This window comes from Silurus meridionalis, chromosome 14 (genome assembly GCF_014805685.1).
Source record: "Silurus meridionalis isolate SWU-2019-XX chromosome 14, ASM1480568v1, whole genome shotgun sequence".
NCBI classification, from domain to species: domain Eukaryota; kingdom Metazoa; phylum Chordata; class Actinopteri; order Siluriformes; family Siluridae; genus Silurus; species Silurus meridionalis.
This window is the reverse complement of record NC_060897.1, coordinates 12,664,992-12,683,774: the sequence shown is the minus strand read 5'-3', so window position 1 is coordinate 12,683,774 and position 18,783 is coordinate 12,664,992. Positions and strand designations below refer to the sequence as shown.

Here is an 18,783-nt window from a genome sequence, read left to right as displayed (position 1 = left end):
TTCCATCTGGGCTGAACAAAATTACAATCCTACAAGCAGACTCACAACTAAGAAAAAGCAGGTTTCCCAGGCACTACAAACTTACAATTTATCACAATATCATGCAGTAACCCCCGGTGCATCATCACTTGGTTGACAGGAGCTGTTATTATGAGCGTGTGTTTGTGTGCGGGCAGGCCTAATTAAAGAAAGCATGCCAGGATGGGCAGAGGCCTGCCCTACCTCCTTGCGTGGTTGGCACGTTCACTGTGACTATCTTGCTGTTGGCCGGCAGAGGCAGTTTGGCGGTGATGACATTGCCAGTCATCAAACCTGACGCAGCAGCAATCTGGAACGTTTGCCCAGACGCGCTGACACTACTCGCCGCCACTGTGGTAACGGAAGCAGTGGAGGCTGCAAGACACATGACCAGTGGTCACCTCCATAAAAAAAGCCACAGCAAAATTGGTGTGTGGCAGTGATGCCCACAACCATCCACTAATAAAAACACATTATCCAAAAACAACTCATTAGAATGTTTGAAGCTTATTTCAGCCATAGACTTATTTTAGCTCATTCTCAATGATAATCTATTTCTAGAAGTTTCTCTGTTCATATAAGATCGATGCACATACTGGATGAGTGGGCATCACTGATTAAGGACATATGCATTCTGCCATTTAAAACTGCTTTGATTGCATCCATGCATTTGATGACCAAACAAAACAGAGATGCAAAATATAAAGCCAAAGCAAATAATTGTTCTGAACAAAGAAAAAAAAAAAATAAGTGCAAACCAAACAAAAAAGTGCAAAAATAAAAACCAACCAACCAAAAAAAAAAAGAAAAACCTAAAGCCAACAAAACAAAAATGTGCAAAGTCATAAGACAATAATGAAATAGTTTAATAATGGAAACTTCTTTTAAATTTTAGCCACTAAATCACTGACCTGTATTGCTTTGGCCCTGCTTGACCCAGGAGGCAAAGGACTGCTGGAAGTTCTTGCCCTGCTGAAACTTGACTGGAGTACCTAGCTTGGTGGCAAGAACTACTTTTGTCCCAGGGGTGACTGGACTGGTCAGAGAACCTACCACCACCTTCTGGGTGGACGATGCAGTGATGTTAGGTGTGCTGCCCAAGTTTGATTGGGTTATGGTTAATCCGGCTTTCTGCTGCTCCAAACGTTTCTACAATATATTTATACAGAAGTTTGGTGATAAACCCCCCCAAACAAAACCACAGCCAGGTTATAGCCATTTGCCCAATCAATTTACAACTTCATCAGTAATTATCTAACATGACAAAATTTGGTGAGCCACAGTTTTAAAAGGTTAAATTTTGAATGCCAGACTTCAAAGGTTTCAGATCCTAAGAGGTATTAAAAAAAAAAATGTAAAAAAATAAAAAAATTGTATTTATTTATTATATAAATATATATATATATTTATATAATAAATAAATACAATTTTTTATTTTTTTACATTTTTTTATATATATATATGACACTACTCACTACTCATTCAGAAAAAATGTGTGTATATATATATATATATATATATATATATATATATATATATATATATATATACATATATATATATATATATATATACACACACACACATATATACATACACACACACTTTTTTTCCTTTCTTTCTTTTTTTTTTTTATAAACATTATTCCACATTGTCAACACAAAGAGTCTGTTGTATCCAATGTTTTATATATTTTTGCAATCATGGTTTTCACTTTAAATTTACAGTTTTAAGGCACTAGAAGGCTAAAACTTCTCTCATATTAATTCTTTGCTTTGCTGGCAAATGTGTTTTGGAAAGGAACTGGTAGAAGAGTTACTCTGAGAGACGGAATTACAGTAAAAATAGCAGAATATCGAAGCATGCGTCACCAAAGTCTATTTTAACAAAGGGCTATATAAAAAATGTATTTTTAAAAGTTTAATTTTTCTAAACAGATGGGCATATGTTTAATTTTCTACCTGCTGAGCTGCCAATCTCTGTTGCTTTAGTTGCGATTCCAACTGGGCCTTGACCTCCTCAGCTGTCTTCTGCACACTAACCTTAGTTGGATCGGTTGCCTGTGCCTTCTCCCTTTCAACCCTGTAGAAAAATCAGTATACTAAGTATCCAGAATTCTATATATTTATAAAAGTATCAAGAGGATTAGGTCAAGGTCGTCTTTAACAGATGTATGGAACGGAGTGTCTCATTTAGTCAGACAGAATCACCTTTCAGTAAAGGCTCGTATCTCCCACAGCTCCAGCTCTTCCTCTGGCACCCAGTTCTCAATCACAACAGGCCCCGTCTGCTTAGAAGGCTCTGGTTTCTTTGGCCGCAGCGCACTTGAGCGCAGACCTTTTCTTTGGGGTGTGGGGGTCTCTGAATGAAGGTGGATGAGAAGATATGCATAGTAGGTAACTTAAATGGATCAAATATTCAATTTGACAATAAAAGGACATTTTAGTGAGGACCAAAGAAGAAAAAAAATTAACAGCAAGTCAGTATCTCATATCTTATTTATTTTAGTTCGCATTACCTTTGGGAGTCTCAGGCACACCCAGGGGACAAATGATTTTCCTGATGCAATACTCTGAGCGGATACCATAAGGTCCCACGTCTCTTCGCTTAATAATCTCGGTTGTTGTTATTTCAGTGTCGGATGTTTCTGTTGATGAAGATATAAGAAAGTAATCAAGTATTTTTAGCTCTTTTGTGTAATTCTGCGTTCAAAATATTCAATAGTAGTTAACCTTTGCTCACCTGTGCGTGTGGTTCCAACAGCAGGAGAGGGCTTCACTGACATGTCGTCCCACCTGAGGCATGCCCAAAGCAGGCGTAACATCAGACTTACTCCAGCCAAAGACTTTACCGTCTGAAGTCGGTACCTGTGGAAAAATAAAAAGGATTCATGATAATTAACAGAAAGAACAAGAACACAATGAATATGTTAATAAAAACCCTTCCAATCCTGTTCCAGGAGTTCCCCATGTCCTGCACATTTTATTGATTAACCTGTTGCCAACATACCTCCATGTGATTCCAAATGTGGGTCTCGGGGACGGATAGGGCCAGATGTCTAAAGCGGGTTTGGCATTGTAATTAAAGACAGGCACCTCGCGGATACCCGCTCGCCTAGCAAGTTTCTTTAAATCATCGTTGGGAAGCACAAAAATGCTCTTCTTGCTGCTCTTCGTTACAAACTTTCGATATGAAGGAAGGGCTGTACCAGAGCGCGTTTTCTTGCAGCGGGAGAACTTTAATAACCGCACTGTGTCTCTGGTGGTGTACTCTTTACTCAGGTTGATTGAGGTCACAATAGTACTTGTGGGTGCCGACTTGGCATCGGTAAACGTTGCCGAGACGACGGTCTTACTCTGCTCTGTAACTCGGGCTCCATGGGTTAGGTTTGCAACCTTGGTAACTGTGGTAGTGGTTGTAGTGGAAAGAGTTGAGACTGACAGTGTGGATTCCACTTTTGGTTCAGCTGATGTCAAGGCTGAAGGAGCTTTGATGTCAGTCGTACCATCAGGCAAGCTGGATGCTTCAACACTGTGTGACTCAGTGGACACTGTAGTGGTGGTTGTAGTAGTGGTGGTGACTTGCGTAACTATGGTCTTGGCCGCAATACTACTGTTAGTGCTATTCTCAGCAACATCACTGCTTAGGCTGGACTCCTCTGTTGACAGAATAGGTGATGGGAAGAGAGTTTTCAACTTAGCCTCTTCAGTCTCCATTGGTGATACCTTGGTACTGTTACTAATCCCGACTGACTTTACAGTTTCAACGTGAGAAAGTTGGGAAGGAGAAGAACTAATCGCTGAATCAGCTTTTCCCTCACTGCTGCTGTCAAGTTTGGCAATCTTAGAGGGCAGATACTCCAAGTTTGACTTCTCCACATGACTCTCCTCATTAGGCTGAGCTTTCTCGTTCTGACTGCCTTGAGTCAGGTCACCGTTCATTAGCGATTTTATAGGATCCTTGGAAGGAAGCGTTTTTGCCTCCTCCTCCTCTTCATCTTCCTTTGAGTTGATGTTATTGGTCAACTCTGTAGGCAGAGTGTCCATTGAACCATCACTGCCATTGACATGCAACGGTAAGCTTGTTTTTAAACTTAGGCCATTCTCTGCCATGGAAGAACTTGTTTCGGTTGAACCTTCCTTCTCTGTATCCTCAAATTTAGGGCATGCCATTTTGCTGTTTGAATTAACGCTGCCTTCCAAATCTTTCAGAGAACCTCCATTAAGCTCAGCGTCTGTTATTAACGTGCCATTCCCTGTTTTGTGCTCCAGTTCTGGTGCTACTTTTTGCTCCGTTTCTGCAAGAAATGCAGCTGCTTCAGTCTTTACATTGGATCCCAGCCTGACGTCAAGATTTTCAGCTTCAGGAGAACCACGCGCCACCTGTTCGTCTTGGTCAAAATCGAGCTTTTGTACTACAGGATCTTTTTCCTTTACCATTGGGTTTGCTGCGTTATCAGTCCCAACAGTTTTTGTTGCTTCAAAAGCAGGTCCTTCAGTTTTAAGCTGTTGGTTCAGAGATGGACTGGTTTTCTCCTGATCCTTTGTCCCATTTTCACTGATGGGTTTTGAGGCAACAATTTGCTTAAGCTTGTCCAGCCTCTGTCTCTCCTCCAAAGCGAACTGCTTGACTCGCCGCTCCAGAAGACAATCGAGCTTTGATCCTTTGCCCTTCTTCTTGTAAGCTGTGCGAAGCTGAAAGCCCTGGCTGACATTAACAACATCTTCAAATGATGCCCGAGGCTGAACTGCAGCGGCGGCTTTGGACTCCTCTGAATCAACAGATTCCGCTTTTACGCACGGATCATTCGTTAAAGGTAAAGGTGGGCTTTTAATGTCACCTGCAAACATGAGACAAATACAGGAAAAATAATAAGATAACAATTAGTAATAACTACAGTGATTTTTCAAATATAGTATTTCTCTGTATTCCTCCAAAGCATACTGACAATCCAAACGATTAACAACTGATGAAACAAGAAGCCACTTGTTTGTATATCAATACCTTTTCTTCACTGGGGCTAGTTAAATCAGAGGTGCTTGTGTCCATCTTTTCAGAGGATTCATTTTTGTTAATCTCATCACTCTTATCCACAGCCTTCTCATCCACCTCCATCTTTTCTCCCTTTTGTTCATCCTCTCCTTCGAGTGTTTGCTCCTCTATAGATGAGTGTTCTTTTGGGGTTTCGGGGATTTGGCATTTCTCTGAATAAGATGGCTGCCGTTTAACGACAGCATTAGCTGCTTCTTTGGAAAAAAAAAAAAAAAAAGAGAGGGAAAACCTTCAGCTACATAAAAGTATAAGACAAGTAAAAACTCAGTCTAAGCCGTTAGTGCCTTTACAGGTATTAGAATTTAAAGTAAATTTATGCAACTTAAATATGTACTGTACTTGACAAATGTACATGATGCTCAGGAAGAGATAATAAAAATAGTAAAATAACAAAAAACTGGCACAAAGCCCAATAGCATAAAATAATCGATATGGAATATGAATTCCAAGAAGAAAATGAATACAATTATACACACACACAATAAATATATATATATATATATATATATATATATATATATAAATATAAATAAGAGGATTGGTAAAGTAGTAATATTGACTTAATGGAACAAAAGGAAAAAAAAAAGAAAAACTATCCTCTAAAGTGAATGCGACAGGAAAGTGTGAATAGATTTTCCAGGGACACAAAATACGTACCTTCAAGTGCTTTTCGGTAGTTGACATTTGTGTTTCCAGGTAATCTAGGAACAAAGCGTGGGACATGGGTCTTACTGACCCAGCTCCATCCACCATAACCAGTCACTCTGTACTCCTCACCCTTCTGTTTCCACACCTAGTGCATGATAATACAGACCATTTAGAAAACTGCTGAGATCTTTCATAGTACAGTAACAAAAATAGACTTGAATAAAATGGAACATTTAGTCCTTTCCTTGGAACAGGCCAATATATTTATATTTTCAGTTGATTCTGCTGGTCCTCACAAATGTATTTCAATTCTAATGGACATTCACATTTAGCAACCTCAATAATATTACAAGGCAAAAAAATTATAATTACCTGATGCTTAATGGGAAAAGTGTATTTCACCCATGTCGCCTGCTGCATTGTTTCTTCATCCTCCAGCTTTTTTTCTCTCTTTTTCACCTTCTCCTTCTCCTCCCTCTCCATAGCGGTCATTCGGTGGAGCCTAAAAGAGGATTTTAAAAAAACAAAACAAAAACAGCCCAATGACATCCGAATTAAAGAAAATGTTGACAATGCAATTTGCTTAATCAGCATCGTCTAACCTTAAACATTAAATCAGTATGCATCCTGGGGCAAAGACAAATGGGAAATTATTAGAACAGGACCAAAAAGCGTACTCTGTGCCTCTTTAGAAGAAATGGTTCAGGAAATTACAAACATCCACTACAAAATGATTTCAGCAAAACACACCAGTAAAACTCGTGTTCACATTTAAATAAGCAGGTTGGATTAAATACTCCAAAAAAAACAGGGTGCAAAAACAAGTTCATAAGCTAATTTCGAACAAATCCAGTGTACGAATGTGACTGCTCACCTCGTGTGACCGAGAGAATCCTTCCATACTGGGAGCATGACCACTGGTTTGATCGCACACTCCAGAATGGCCAACGCCAAGGCAAATTCTCTTGCTTTGCTGCACATCTGGACAGCTTTTATCCAGTTGGACCTGCAACAACAAAAAAATTGCAGCGTAGACATATAAAAGCTGCAATGACTGTCTAGAACTATCCTCCCATTACATGCAGTGGAGTCACCTCTGTGTGGTGGCTGTAATATATTAATAATAATAATAATAATGATTAAAGTAATCATTATAAAAATGTGTTGTTTTTTTTTATTATCACAACCATCCAAACTAGTAGCTATATATCTTCATTAAAAAATAATGAAATACATGTTTTTAGCTCTACTACCTGTGTGATGCCCAGTTGGGATGCAGGAAAGGTGCAGGGATGTTGTTCTCCAGCTGGATGATGGTGAGCCTCAGTGTGGACACGGTCAGCATTTTCGAGCCGTGCACTGAGCCGTTCCACTTAAACTCACCGGCAGGTGTCATGCAGAACTTGTGCGAGAGATGCCGCCGCTTGTCGTGGTCCTCGCGATGCTGGTGTTTGTTAAGTGCCAGAGCGTTGGTGCTGTACTGGTTGTGGTAGACACGGAATTTGCCCTCCTGGCCAAGCTTAAAATACCCATTGCTGGAGCTGGTCTTCAGGCCTAGGTCTTTCCGGACCAAACTGGACAGCAGAGGAGTCTAAGGAAAGAATCGCAGCATGTGATGATTTGAAATGCAGACCGATTCATATAGAAAAAAAATGTATGTCCTGGAATATACTTTGCTGTATAGGAAATGTTTATAATAAAGCATTAAAAACAATCAATGTACATTCAATGTTCAGGTTAGATGCTAGTTTTATTGACTGCACTAAGTAATGTATAAGTGCTAGGAGAAATAAATGTGCTCATTTTACCTCTTTAAGTGCTTTGCTCTCCTGTGAGCTGGTGTCCTTGTCCTGCATGACTTTGCGCTGACTTAACTTGCTGTCCGGGTTTCGGAGACGCGTCACCATACGTGTTGCCGACCCTGTTTTTCCGCCATCGCCATTCCCTTTACCCTCACCTGCCACATACACACAAGTCAATTATTTTGGAAACAACACAAATAAAACACAAATAAAGCTTCATCATAAACTTAAGTGTTTAGATGTATGTTTGGATAGTGTCTCAACCGTCTCCATGTGAACCGTGTTTAATATGTGAAATTGTATATTTGTATATTGTAAGAATTGTAGTATATAGTAGAATATTTGAAATTGCAAGAAAAATAAATATAGAGCTACATCTGCTGTCTCATTTCAAAAGTATAACAATTAAAGCCCAATCACACAACTATGCTTTAACACACCTTTTATAGATATATTATAATTTCACATTAAAACGTCGAGTAATTCGAAATTTCTTATAATTACAGAGTTAAACATTTAGTTAAGATTTCGATAACTGATGTTTATGTAGTATGTGTGTGACTCGTGTTTGGGAAATCTGTGTTCATTTGGATGTCAGTATGTGTAGCACGTGTTATCTGTTTGTGTCTCGTGCTCAGGGTACCGGCATCATCCTGGCTGTTAAGGGAGGACTGAGACGAGCGGTCTGCGAGATCCGGCTCCTCAGGAGCCCTCAGACAGTCAGATATTGAGAAGTGACTGCTGCAGCTGTTCTCATCAGCAATCTGAGGTGGCTCGCTCTGCAAGACAGGCTCTTCATTGCCTCCGCAACCTGACTCCAAGCTTTTATCTAGCGCACACAAAACAGGGCACATTCGGGTTTCTCATACAGAACGTATCAAACAGTTGTTAAATTGATTTTTTTCAAATGTTTTAAAATAACTTTTATATCAAATCATTAAATTCAGCATTGCTGACAATATTCAGACAAATTAAGGCCAGTAGCATTGAAACCAGGAAAATAGTTAAAATATCTGCTTTTGTTCATATATTTGATTGTGTTTTTATTTTATTTTGCTTGTATCAATTTTCATTCCTATTTTTCTGACTTCAGTGACATATTAAAGAAAAGAATCACAATCTACGACAAATACGTGTGCACATCCCAAGCTAGGGGATGGAAGGAAAGCATGCCAGCGACTCTCTTAACACTCACAGTGGAGATGGCACCATGCCAGTGCTTCTCTATGGCACTATTGTCAGGCAAAGCTAGCTGGGAGGAGCTAACTCTATTGCACCAGAAAGAGTTTTAACACTCCCCCATCACCCCAAATAGGACCAATGGAACTCAGCTCTCAGCCTGGTTAGAACAGGGTTGGTGCAACAGTGAAGCTAGTCGTGGCAAAAAAAGAAAAAAAAGTGTTCCGTTCCATGAGTGCCCAATCCCATGCCATGAGGCTTTGGCAATGCATGCAGCCAGACTGAACTGTACAAACTAAATGGAAGAGACTTGCAGAATTATCCAAGCAAGAAGCAGTTAGGGCAGCAGGCCAAATCCAATGCTTTTTACTGTCTTGTGGACTTAGTCAGACAGACGTGCCCACAGAGTGCTTAAAAAAACAGGCCAAGAAAAAATGAAAGCAGGCAAAATGGATCTTTTTCAGAGAGTATAAGCTGGTATGCGGATGCATTAAATAAAGGTAAAATAACCAGAACAGCAGCCCAAATGTTTAAGTTAGAATTTGGCATGCAACAAGTCTCAAAGAAGGAAACGGAGGCTGATTCAAGCTCATAAGAGCCCAATGAATTTGCTATGTGGCACAACAAGGAATCAAAATAACTTCCAGGACCACGCCTCTGTACCTGCACATTCCCTCTGCACTCCTTCTCCAGGGTCCTCTACAGTGGACGAGGATGTAGGATCTCCTTTTGACGGGACAGAAGAGTCAGTCTGAGGGCGCCCACATGCACTGTTGCTCTCCTCACCAGCAGGAGGCGCTACACAGGCACAACAAACAAACATCCATTCCTGCTCACCTCCCAGTCCAAATCACCCAGGTTCCTTTTTATCTCACCATTAATCTAGAGTTCTTGCACCTTCGGGTGTCGCATTGAAAAGCAGTGGCAAACACAACGCTTGACCTTACCATCAACCGCAATCTTGTTGCTGGATGAATTCCGGTCATCGGAGTCTGGTCGTCCAAAAAGCGGTTCGGCAATTGATGAGGCTGGGTTATCACCCTCAGATCCCTCGTTGACCTTTAACCCAAGGGTATCCTTTTCTGCAGCTTTCGGTTTCGTCTCATCAAGCTCCCCCTGATGAGCCTTCTGCTTTTCCAGGATCTCATCTGAATAGGAAAAAAGGATGAGGCATGAACAAAGAGGGCTGTGAAAAAGAGAACTACAAATATAGAGCAAAACATTTTTTTAAGCTAATTTACACTACAGTTTCACAACTATACAAATACACACAGTATTTCCAGGAATCATGTGTTTTCTTTTTTTTGTCTGTTTCTAACAAACATCTGGGTATGGCATGCGAAATTATTTCTTATAGCTGCATTGGTATGTGTGGTTTACAACAGAGCATGTGAAACAGCCCAAAATTAGTCTCGAACAGCAAAACCAGGGCTAAAATCATGCAGTGTTCATTCAGCATAAACGGTGCGAATGCAGCGAGAACCAGATTCAGCACTGAATCGACCCAGTTGCAGGAAATAATCCAAACGAGCTGTGTGTAATGGATGACCGACTCAATTTAGCCATAGATCCGGACTGATAAATGGATTTTCAAGTGCTATTAGAGATGCACACCTGATCAGTCAATGGTTCTCTGCTACAGTACCATATGCTGCTTCTTTCTTCCAGACTGAACCCAAATCCTTAACGAAGTTAAAAATAACCGCACCGAGTAACCTATCCATCTGTGTTAGCAAAAAAGAACAAAAAACCTACTACACTGCCATTTTATAGTGAGTAAAAACGAGCACTCTTATTTTGGTTTCAGGTACCATATACAATGGAGAAGCGTACATAATCTTGACCAATACTATTTGTCTTTTGATGTGGAATCTCTCAGGTGACCTCTACAGGATGAGTTTTCCTCCTACACACGACAAGCTGCTTTCAAGTCTCCTTAGCTATAAATAGCGGCGGGAAAATATTCCCTCAATGGTACGCATGGTACCATTTATTTTCAATATCCATTATATTTGTTGGATTTATAAATGTTTCACTGCTCACGTGCGAAGCAAACCAAAAAACGCACGTAATAAACATGACAAATCTGCTGCCTAAGCAGAAAAAAAAAGTGGCTTTTAAATACCTTATTAAAAGGTCAGAAAATTGCCTAAAAACGACGACAACTTATTTTGTTCATCTTGTGAATACGAGTGCGTTACCGCCTCCCTGATCAGTCGCATTTGTCATTACACAACAAGTCAAAAGAATTCAAAAATTCACCTGCAATCTGCAACCCAAGTGCTTGATGTTCACAAAGAAAATCTGTATTTCTTGAAAGATTTCTCCTGGTGTCTCATATATTACTAGAATTACTTATACACAGGAAAACACCGAACTGACAACATGCCTAAATGTCTCAACACTCTTTACGAAGCAGCAGAAGAAAGAAAGTGTGAACTCTGCCTTCACACGTTATCTGTGGAAAGTATGAACGTTCCAAAAACTGCACTTCTGTCTTCCGCACTCTTGTTATTCGAACCGCCGTCAGGAGGAAAGTCGCCCGCTAAAGAACATAAAGACGCAAACTAACAGGTATGCGGGGAACCGAAACTTTTGGGCTGCATATGTGACCGGCTGAAACGAGACACCAAACGTTCTAATCACTCAAGAGCAATACAAGAGCAACATGAAGAACATAATGTTTGTCAAAAGCATTAACTTAATACGAATTTTTTCCAACATTTAATAAATGCTTTGACAAAGACAACATAATTCCATCCACACAGTGTTTGTGGTTTAACCTTGAGGACTTTTCCTTTTACTTTAAGCCCCCCACCCCATATGACTCTTGGTTGAGGATTTCTTTTTTTTTTTTTTTTCTTTTTCATTTTCTTATTCCTGAAGAATAAAGTCTAAAAGATTTTCCTCTCATGCATAATGCAAGGCATTACAGCCTCGATAAAATCAGCGATGCCTGCCTGCATATGCACTAGCTTTCGAAGTAGCCTTTTTTTAAGCCTTTACTTTCGTTCTCAGTTTCCATTCACATCAACAGCACAGACACCACACGAGCTATCGCTTCTCTGAGAACTCTCTCTGTCTGTCTGGATGTCCATCTCAACATCTGCATGTCCTTTTATCTCAACAATCAGAGTGAATGATTTTGAGGTTTGCATTGCCCGTTTGTGTCTCGACAGACAAAAGATTAATCAATATTTTTTTAAAAACAAAGCCTACATGCTCTGATGTTCTCGTTACTTTCAAATCACTCGGTGCCACCAGCCGCTAAAAGAAAATGCGGAGCTGTTAGCTGCTAACACGTCCTCAAAAAGCACTTTGGTGTCGGCTTATCGTAGGCACACACTCGCTCACTAATGCGCCCATGTTGTCAAAAGCATCTCCGGTGTATTTCTAACCTCAAACACTTTCACCTCTCCCCCTGTCTTTTCACTGCGTCTGGAGTGAAACAGTGCTTCTGCGGGGTTTGTAAAAAAAAAAAAAAAAACAAGAAAGAAAAAAAAAGATATCTGGTGAAGTGTGTATTTGCTCAAACAGGTGAAACATACAGTGTTGCTCTGTTTAAGGTGCACAAGTGGCATACTGAGCTCGCTATATGTTCATACCTTGCTTTCTAAAACAACAATTACTCCGTTTTATTTGCCGATGTGAATGCGTTTACGCTGTTATGTGCATCTCTAAGGAACAACTCAAACATTTCCTACTAAATAGGAGAAAAATAACAGCCAAAAGCATTCATTCACTCATTCAATTAGAAACTGTTTTTATGCTGGTCAAGGCTGACCAAAACTTCTAAAGGAAAAAACTATGAACATGAAAATTCCTGTGTGAGGCATTAAGACGTGGTGAAACAACTGCTTAATGTAACACTTGGATCTTATCCAAAAATCTCTGCTCGCAGTTGCCCTTCTTACTGATGTTGGAGCAGTGCACTACGTAATAATAAATAACAGACAACAAAATAAGAACCAGACCAGCAGACATGAATCCAAGCACATTCATAACACACACAGTGTTGAAATGGGCATAGGGCATGTGTCTTTAGATCAGGATTTTCACAACAAAGCGCTAGAAAACGTCATTTTCAGCTGTGCCCAAAACTCAGACAAATTTGTTTTCTAATTTGTTTTAGGAACAAAAAGGATGAAATGCACCCTCTTCATAATGACTGTTTAAAGCAGCGATAGTGTGGCAACCAGAATGAAATAATTAAATTTTCACCTCAAATGCAATGATAATTGATAGACAGTCATGACATCACATTCATTCATGTTTTAACACTTACTTACAGAGCTCGATATACAGAAACAATCATCAGCCCATGAACCAAAGAGAAAAAGGGTTTAAATCCCATATTATACAAATAAACAGATGTGCTTTGAATGCATGAATAACTAAAGAGCACTTTATTCTGTGCACCGGTGATTTTCTTGGTGCTTACCATTGGCGGCAGCGAGGTAGGCCTTGTTATTGCCGCGAGCCTTGTTAGTGAGGTCCTCTGTGATGTCCATGTGCACGTAGATCTCCTCTTTCAGCTCCTCCAGCATAGCACAGAGGTCATTCTCCCAGAATTCCTTATCCAGAACCTTGATCAGCTCCCCCAGCTGCACTTTAGTGCTGTAGTACCAGATCCTCTTCCCTTCCTCTTCCTGCTCATCACCATCTTCCTCCCTGATAATGCAAAACAAACAGAGCTTCGGGTTAATCCATACAATTTTAATCTCTCATTGAATTAGGACAGAAGTTTTGTTCTAAACCCAGACTACTAAATGCCTGTATGTTTTTAAATCTAATATGAAAACGAGCAAGTGTTTTGAAAAAGACATTTAAAAACAAAAAAGAAAGAATTTTTACAAGAAAGCTTCTTTGGCATGCCGACTTCCATTAGGAGGCATCAGGATTTTTTTTTAAACAAAAGATACGCTGCCATTAAAGCAGCACTGTAATTATAATGCCTCTACATATCCTGCACAGCTCTAAAGAGAAAAGGTTTTGCCTTTAAATAACAAAAATGTGAACAGAATCGATCATTTCGTTTAAAAAGGATGTCAAAAAGGTAACAGGGAATTTATTTTACTGGTAACCCGAAAAAGCTTAACAACTTATATTGTTACAACATCCAGAACCGAACAGTGCATTATAATAAGAACATGTCAACGCTTTCAGCAAAAACATGACCCAAACCATATCCTGCTGCGCTTCTAGAAAAAGACCACCGAGCTATTCAGCAATAAGAATGTTTTTCCGGTTACAGAAAAGGGGGACATTATTATTCCAGACCAAACGGGAGGCCGGTGACCTCAGTTTAAATTTCATTTGATGTAATGCGGTACTACAAGAGGCTGCTTGCTCAGAAAACCCACCCACGTGCGAGATACACCAGCAGTTGGCTCGCTGATGGCAAACACTAAACTCAACTTTTCCTTTCGTACTGAACACCTCCACCTGGCAACTCTCAACTAAAACGTGTGAATATAATAGAGCTGAATCGGGAGTGTTAAAACCTACAGTGTAAAATGTTCTGTGCTCCCTCAGGACCCAAAGTGTCTTCTCTAAGAGGTCTCTAGGTGTGTGCTGATAAACACTACTCAGTTGAATACAGAGTCCCCTGTTATCTTGCCGGGAAAACACTGTTTTGTTAAAGGCAAACCAATAAGTCACTTGTTCACAAGATTTCTGCATTTTTTTAAGAAAAAGGACTTCCAGTCTCTGTGGATTAACCTCAGAACCTGGAGGCAGCCTGTCAATCACGGTCAGAACATTTCCTGGAGTTCTAGCCTAGGCCTAACTGAAGCGGCTGTATTTGTGTAAACATTGCATTTCAAAACGGATCGCTTCAGTCACCTTTTGTTAAAATTCACTGACTGTGACTTCAGTGTAATGCAACATGGCTGGAGGCACAAGTGCATTCACACATACTAGTAATATTTACTCATGTTCTATCTATAAGTATGAAATATTACAATATGATTCACATCCTGGAACAACTTATTTAAATTATAAGAGATTTAAAAACTCACACTATAACTCTGCGATTGAGGAACCAGTATTTCCGCTGGTGGCGGTCGTAGCCAATGGGCTCCTGCCGCAGGTATGGACGACTCCTCTGGGCCTCTGTGATGCAGTCGCTGACGCCGGGGACACGATGTGCAACACAGATCTCACACTGCCACTCATCCTCGGGCACGGCTTCCAGAGGCGGCCGCACGCACTCCAGGTGATAGACGGCAGAGCACGTTTCGCAGCAGAGCAGGTCGCCCAGACGGTGGCAAGCGCGGCAATGGTCGTCGTACTGCACCGCTCCTTCGCTCATCAGCTCCTCGCGGGCCATGTTGGTGGTGAGAAAGCGATCCACTAGGAACTGCAGCACCTTTACCTTGCTCTCGAGCGGCCCATACGGGTACTCTTCAACCTCCAGGTGCTCAAGTGCGGCTCCGCCGTACTCGGGTTCGCTCTCGCAGTACGCTCGCACCACCTCGGGCCACGTCATGCCGTCCACGAAGTACAGTGTAGAGTTGACGCTGTCCTTAAGGTCAGCGGGCCCAAATGTGGTGTTGGAGGAGTCCTCCTCACGCAGGATGGCCTTGAGCAACGCAATGTGCGTCTCGGCCAGCAGCGCGCACTGCTCCAGGCCCGCCAACGCCGCACAGAAGTCCTCAAATCGGAAGGGCGAGAGACGCAACACTGTGCTGAAACTGCGCAGCACCTCGTACACGGCGGAAGCGCTCAGGAGTTGCTCGGGGGGGATGAGCAGGTCCTCTGAGGACTTGGGCAGCTCCAGCAGAGGGATCTCTTTCTGCTCCAGGACAGGAGACGGAGGCCGCCGGGCTCGCCGTCTCCTCCGGCCTAATACAGAACAAGCACAGACATAATAAGAGACAATCCTCTGAATTTTGTAGCATGTAAGCAGCAATGCAACTAGCCATCTATGTTGTATCTGAATCCCAATAACACTATGCATTTACACTCATAGCCAAAAGTGTGGCAACTCAATGACCTTAATCCTATGTCATGCTTTATTGTACTGCATTGTAAGAACAGTCGCTCATCACTTCATCGCCATATGTTTCGTGCGCTGTCGCTGCAGTATATTGTACAAAAGTCCAAAAGTAACTTTATCTTGTTCTGCACACTACTGCTATATGCACTATCATGCCTTCTCACACTTTATGTACATTACTGATCTGTCATATAGTCTGTATTTTGTGGTTTCATTTAATCTGTATAGTGTCCAATAGTCTGTATTGTGTCACCAACAGCTGGAAACAAATTCCTTGTTTGTCAACACACTCGGCCAATTAACCCCTATTCTGATTCCGACATCCTGCTACAACACATTCAATGAAAGAGACACAATTTTGAGTCTTTTCTTCTGCACACAGGATCCCTATGTGTGATATAAAAGTGTATTCTGAGACTGTCGAAGTTGGCATTGAGAGCATGATGCGTTTATACTTATTTAACGTGATATATTTATGTGATATAATTCGAATGTCTCGAGTCTCCTGTAGAGATGGAATGACAGAGTTGAACCTGTGAACAAATGTTTTTCCTGGGCTGTCACACAGATTTAGAGAGGAGAGACTGATTCGCATCAGGCAGGACGGTGCAGTGACACTAAGAAAGCTGCATAAGGTTTGTCAAACACACATGAGTGAGTGATGGAAGGAAACAGCAAAACGTACAGAAAAAAAAACATTTTAAAAGACAAATCTCTATGCTTTTATCGAGATGCATCAAGAACTTCGGTGATGTCAGTGGGGTATTGGCAGGCCTTCAATATGAAACTCCCTCCATGTGTGAGGTGAAGCGCTACTGGCGCTCGTTTTCAAAACAATCCAACGCATGGGATCCTGTCATTAGCCGGACTAGCTTGTTAGCTACTCAGCTAATGAAGAGGAGCCAGGCTGAGCTACTTGGGCACCTGTTTACTACAGAATTCACAAATAATATGAGAAGGATTCCTTCAAATAAAAAGGTTATATTCCACATATATAGAGAGAAAGAGGGTCAAATACGTGTTTCAGACAATAGTGAAATACAGAGAGAGCTAGCTCATGAAGCTAACACGGTTTTTCTATTAAGCATCATACGCTTTCTGTTTAACTCCAGCCCAAACACTAAGAAAGTGTGAGGAGATTGAGTTTAAAACTTACCAGGATGAACAGACTGCACAATAATGTAATAATATGGTAATACTTTAAGTAGTTAAAAACCTTATTTATATTATGTTTATGTTAGCGGTACCTGTGCTAACGTCAGGCTCACGACTGAATGAACCAGGCTAAGGTAACTCAGCTAAGCAGCTAGCAATTTTCCTGTAATATTCAAGAATCAGAGGCGACATTATGCACAAAAAGTGAATTAATGAGATTATTCTGTAACCTGTCACCTGATTGTTCTTTTATAGGATATTAAAAACATAAACTAGCTCTTTAACTCGGGTAGCCGACACAAAGTGTGCTAAAAGTTAGGCCTGCGTTTACTTAGCACACAATGTACTCCATTTTGAGATCTCCAGTCAGGTTTAGGATGAGATTTAGCAGAAATCGCACACATCAGTGATGGGGACGAGGGGATTTTCTGTCTGCAGGAGCAGTTTCTGGACCTGAGGGTTGAGCTGAACTGTGCTCGGTTAGCTGCGGTACTACCTGGAGTGCTGCCGTGGCTGCTCTCTGTGCAGAAGCTGGCATCGTCTTCTTCTTCCTCTTCGAGGTAGTCCGACTCGTTGTCGATGACCTCATCTTCTTCCTCGGTGAGGGGTTCTTCTTCCATGTACTCATCCTCCTCCGAGGCTAAACTCACCGCGTCCTCATCTTCGTCGCTCTCGTGGTCGTCGTAGACCACGGCGCTCGCGGCGCTCCGTCTCCCCCTGCCTCTTCCAGCGCCTCTGCCCCTGCCTCTACCCCGCGACGCCACGGACCCAGCTTTCCTCTTCCCGCGCGATGAATGAGGGTTTCCCCGCTTGGGGGTCACGAAATCGTCGTCGCTGCCCCCTCTGCGCTTCCCCTTCAGTCCTTTCCGGGGTCTGAGACCGCGCACTGGCCCTGGAGAAGGCTCCTGCATCAGCAGGGTTTTGGGCGGCCTGCCTCTTCTCCCCCTCATTACACATAGAAAAACCTATTCTTTCCTTTCTCCGTCCTAGCGCGCACCGGAAGTGCGGAGAACTCGGATTTTCGGGCGCCGACGCAAAGATAATCTCGCAGAGACGCGGATGCGGTAGTCCGGTGAAGCCACGGAGTCGGTTTACACGAGGAAAGCTCAAAGCGAACGGCCGGCGTCCCGCTTCGGGTCGCTCGCAGTCGCCATGTTGCTTCCTCTCTCTCGCTCGCTCTCTCGCTTTCTCTCTCCGTGTACTCCAAACACAGCGGGCCGCGAGCCCGGGTCACGTGACCCCCCGCTCTACACAACTGCCTGCGCTCTCAGTGAATTCGCTGCACCTTCATACTGAGAGATACCATCACTGCTCATCAGCTGCAACCTTTTACTCTTCTCCTTTTTCTTCTCTTTTCTTTTTTTTTTTAAATTTACTGGTTTGGTGCAGTGCAATATGCAATTTCAGTTTCTTAAGTCACTTCATTTGCGGTCACATTTTTTGCAGTCTGAATGAAGTGTTTTGGAAATGTGAAAACTTGCATTTTCATACCCTTCTATGCTCATTAAAAAAAAAATAAAGTTGCAATTGTTTACTTTTGAATTGTGTTCTTTTGAATCGGTTTGTTTTCTATTTTCACCTGCAAATTTTGATATACAGTAAACATATGTGAACTAATGTACATTTAAAGCTTTACTCTAAACATTATTTAATTATACGACACAAAAGAAAAATCGATATTTTTTTACAACATTGGTCCAGATAAGGGGGTAAATTGAATGAACTGGCAGCTCTTCAATGGTGCCCCCCTGCCTCGTGCCCTCAAATCACTGTGATAGGCTCCAGGGATATTAATCAACATATTAAATAATAATAATTGAATAATAAATAGAATATTATATAGAAATAGATCTATAAATAATAGAACAACCTTCTGGGGAAAACTATAACTATTTGCTGTTTAACAGTAAAAATCTCCAGATGATTTAT

At 41.4% G+C, this 18,783-nt stretch overlaps 1 protein-coding gene across 1 annotated transcript in view; it reads right to left on the bottom strand.

Moving 5' to 3' along the window:
* bptf (bromodomain PHD finger transcription factor) overlaps positions 1 to 18,303 on the bottom strand; it is a 29,674-nt gene extending 11,371 nt beyond the window's left edge. Inside the window, exons 1-19 of the mRNA XM_046866689.1 lie at positions 17,351 to 18,303; positions 14,720 to 15,545; positions 13,141 to 13,370; positions 9,647 to 9,847; positions 9,363 to 9,497; positions 8,164 to 8,349; positions 7,527 to 7,675; positions 6,972 to 7,309; positions 6,593 to 6,724; positions 6,091 to 6,220; positions 5,728 to 5,863; positions 5,024 to 5,264; positions 3,028 to 4,860; positions 2,761 to 2,885; positions 2,537 to 2,665; positions 2,229 to 2,379; positions 1,980 to 2,100; positions 930 to 1,167; positions 223 to 393 (exon numbers count right to left, since the gene is read on the bottom strand). Of these exons, the coding sequence (XP_046722645.1) occupies positions 223 to 393; positions 930 to 1,167; positions 1,980 to 2,100; positions 2,229 to 2,379; positions 2,537 to 2,665; positions 2,761 to 2,885; positions 3,028 to 4,860; positions 5,024 to 5,264; positions 5,728 to 5,863; positions 6,091 to 6,220; positions 6,593 to 6,724; positions 6,972 to 7,309; positions 7,527 to 7,675; positions 8,164 to 8,349; positions 9,363 to 9,497; positions 9,647 to 9,847; positions 13,141 to 13,370; positions 14,720 to 15,545; positions 17,351 to 17,804 (5,926 nt within the window). The 5' untranslated portion in view covers positions 17,805 to 18,303. The remainder of the gene's footprint in view (positions 1 to 222; positions 394 to 929; positions 1,168 to 1,979; positions 2,101 to 2,228; positions 2,380 to 2,536; positions 2,666 to 2,760; positions 2,886 to 3,027; positions 4,861 to 5,023; positions 5,265 to 5,727; positions 5,864 to 6,090; positions 6,221 to 6,592; positions 6,725 to 6,971; positions 7,310 to 7,526; positions 7,676 to 8,163; positions 8,350 to 9,362; positions 9,498 to 9,646; positions 9,848 to 13,140; positions 13,371 to 14,719; positions 15,546 to 17,350) is intronic.
* Positions 18,304 to 18,783: the final 480 nt, after the last annotated feature.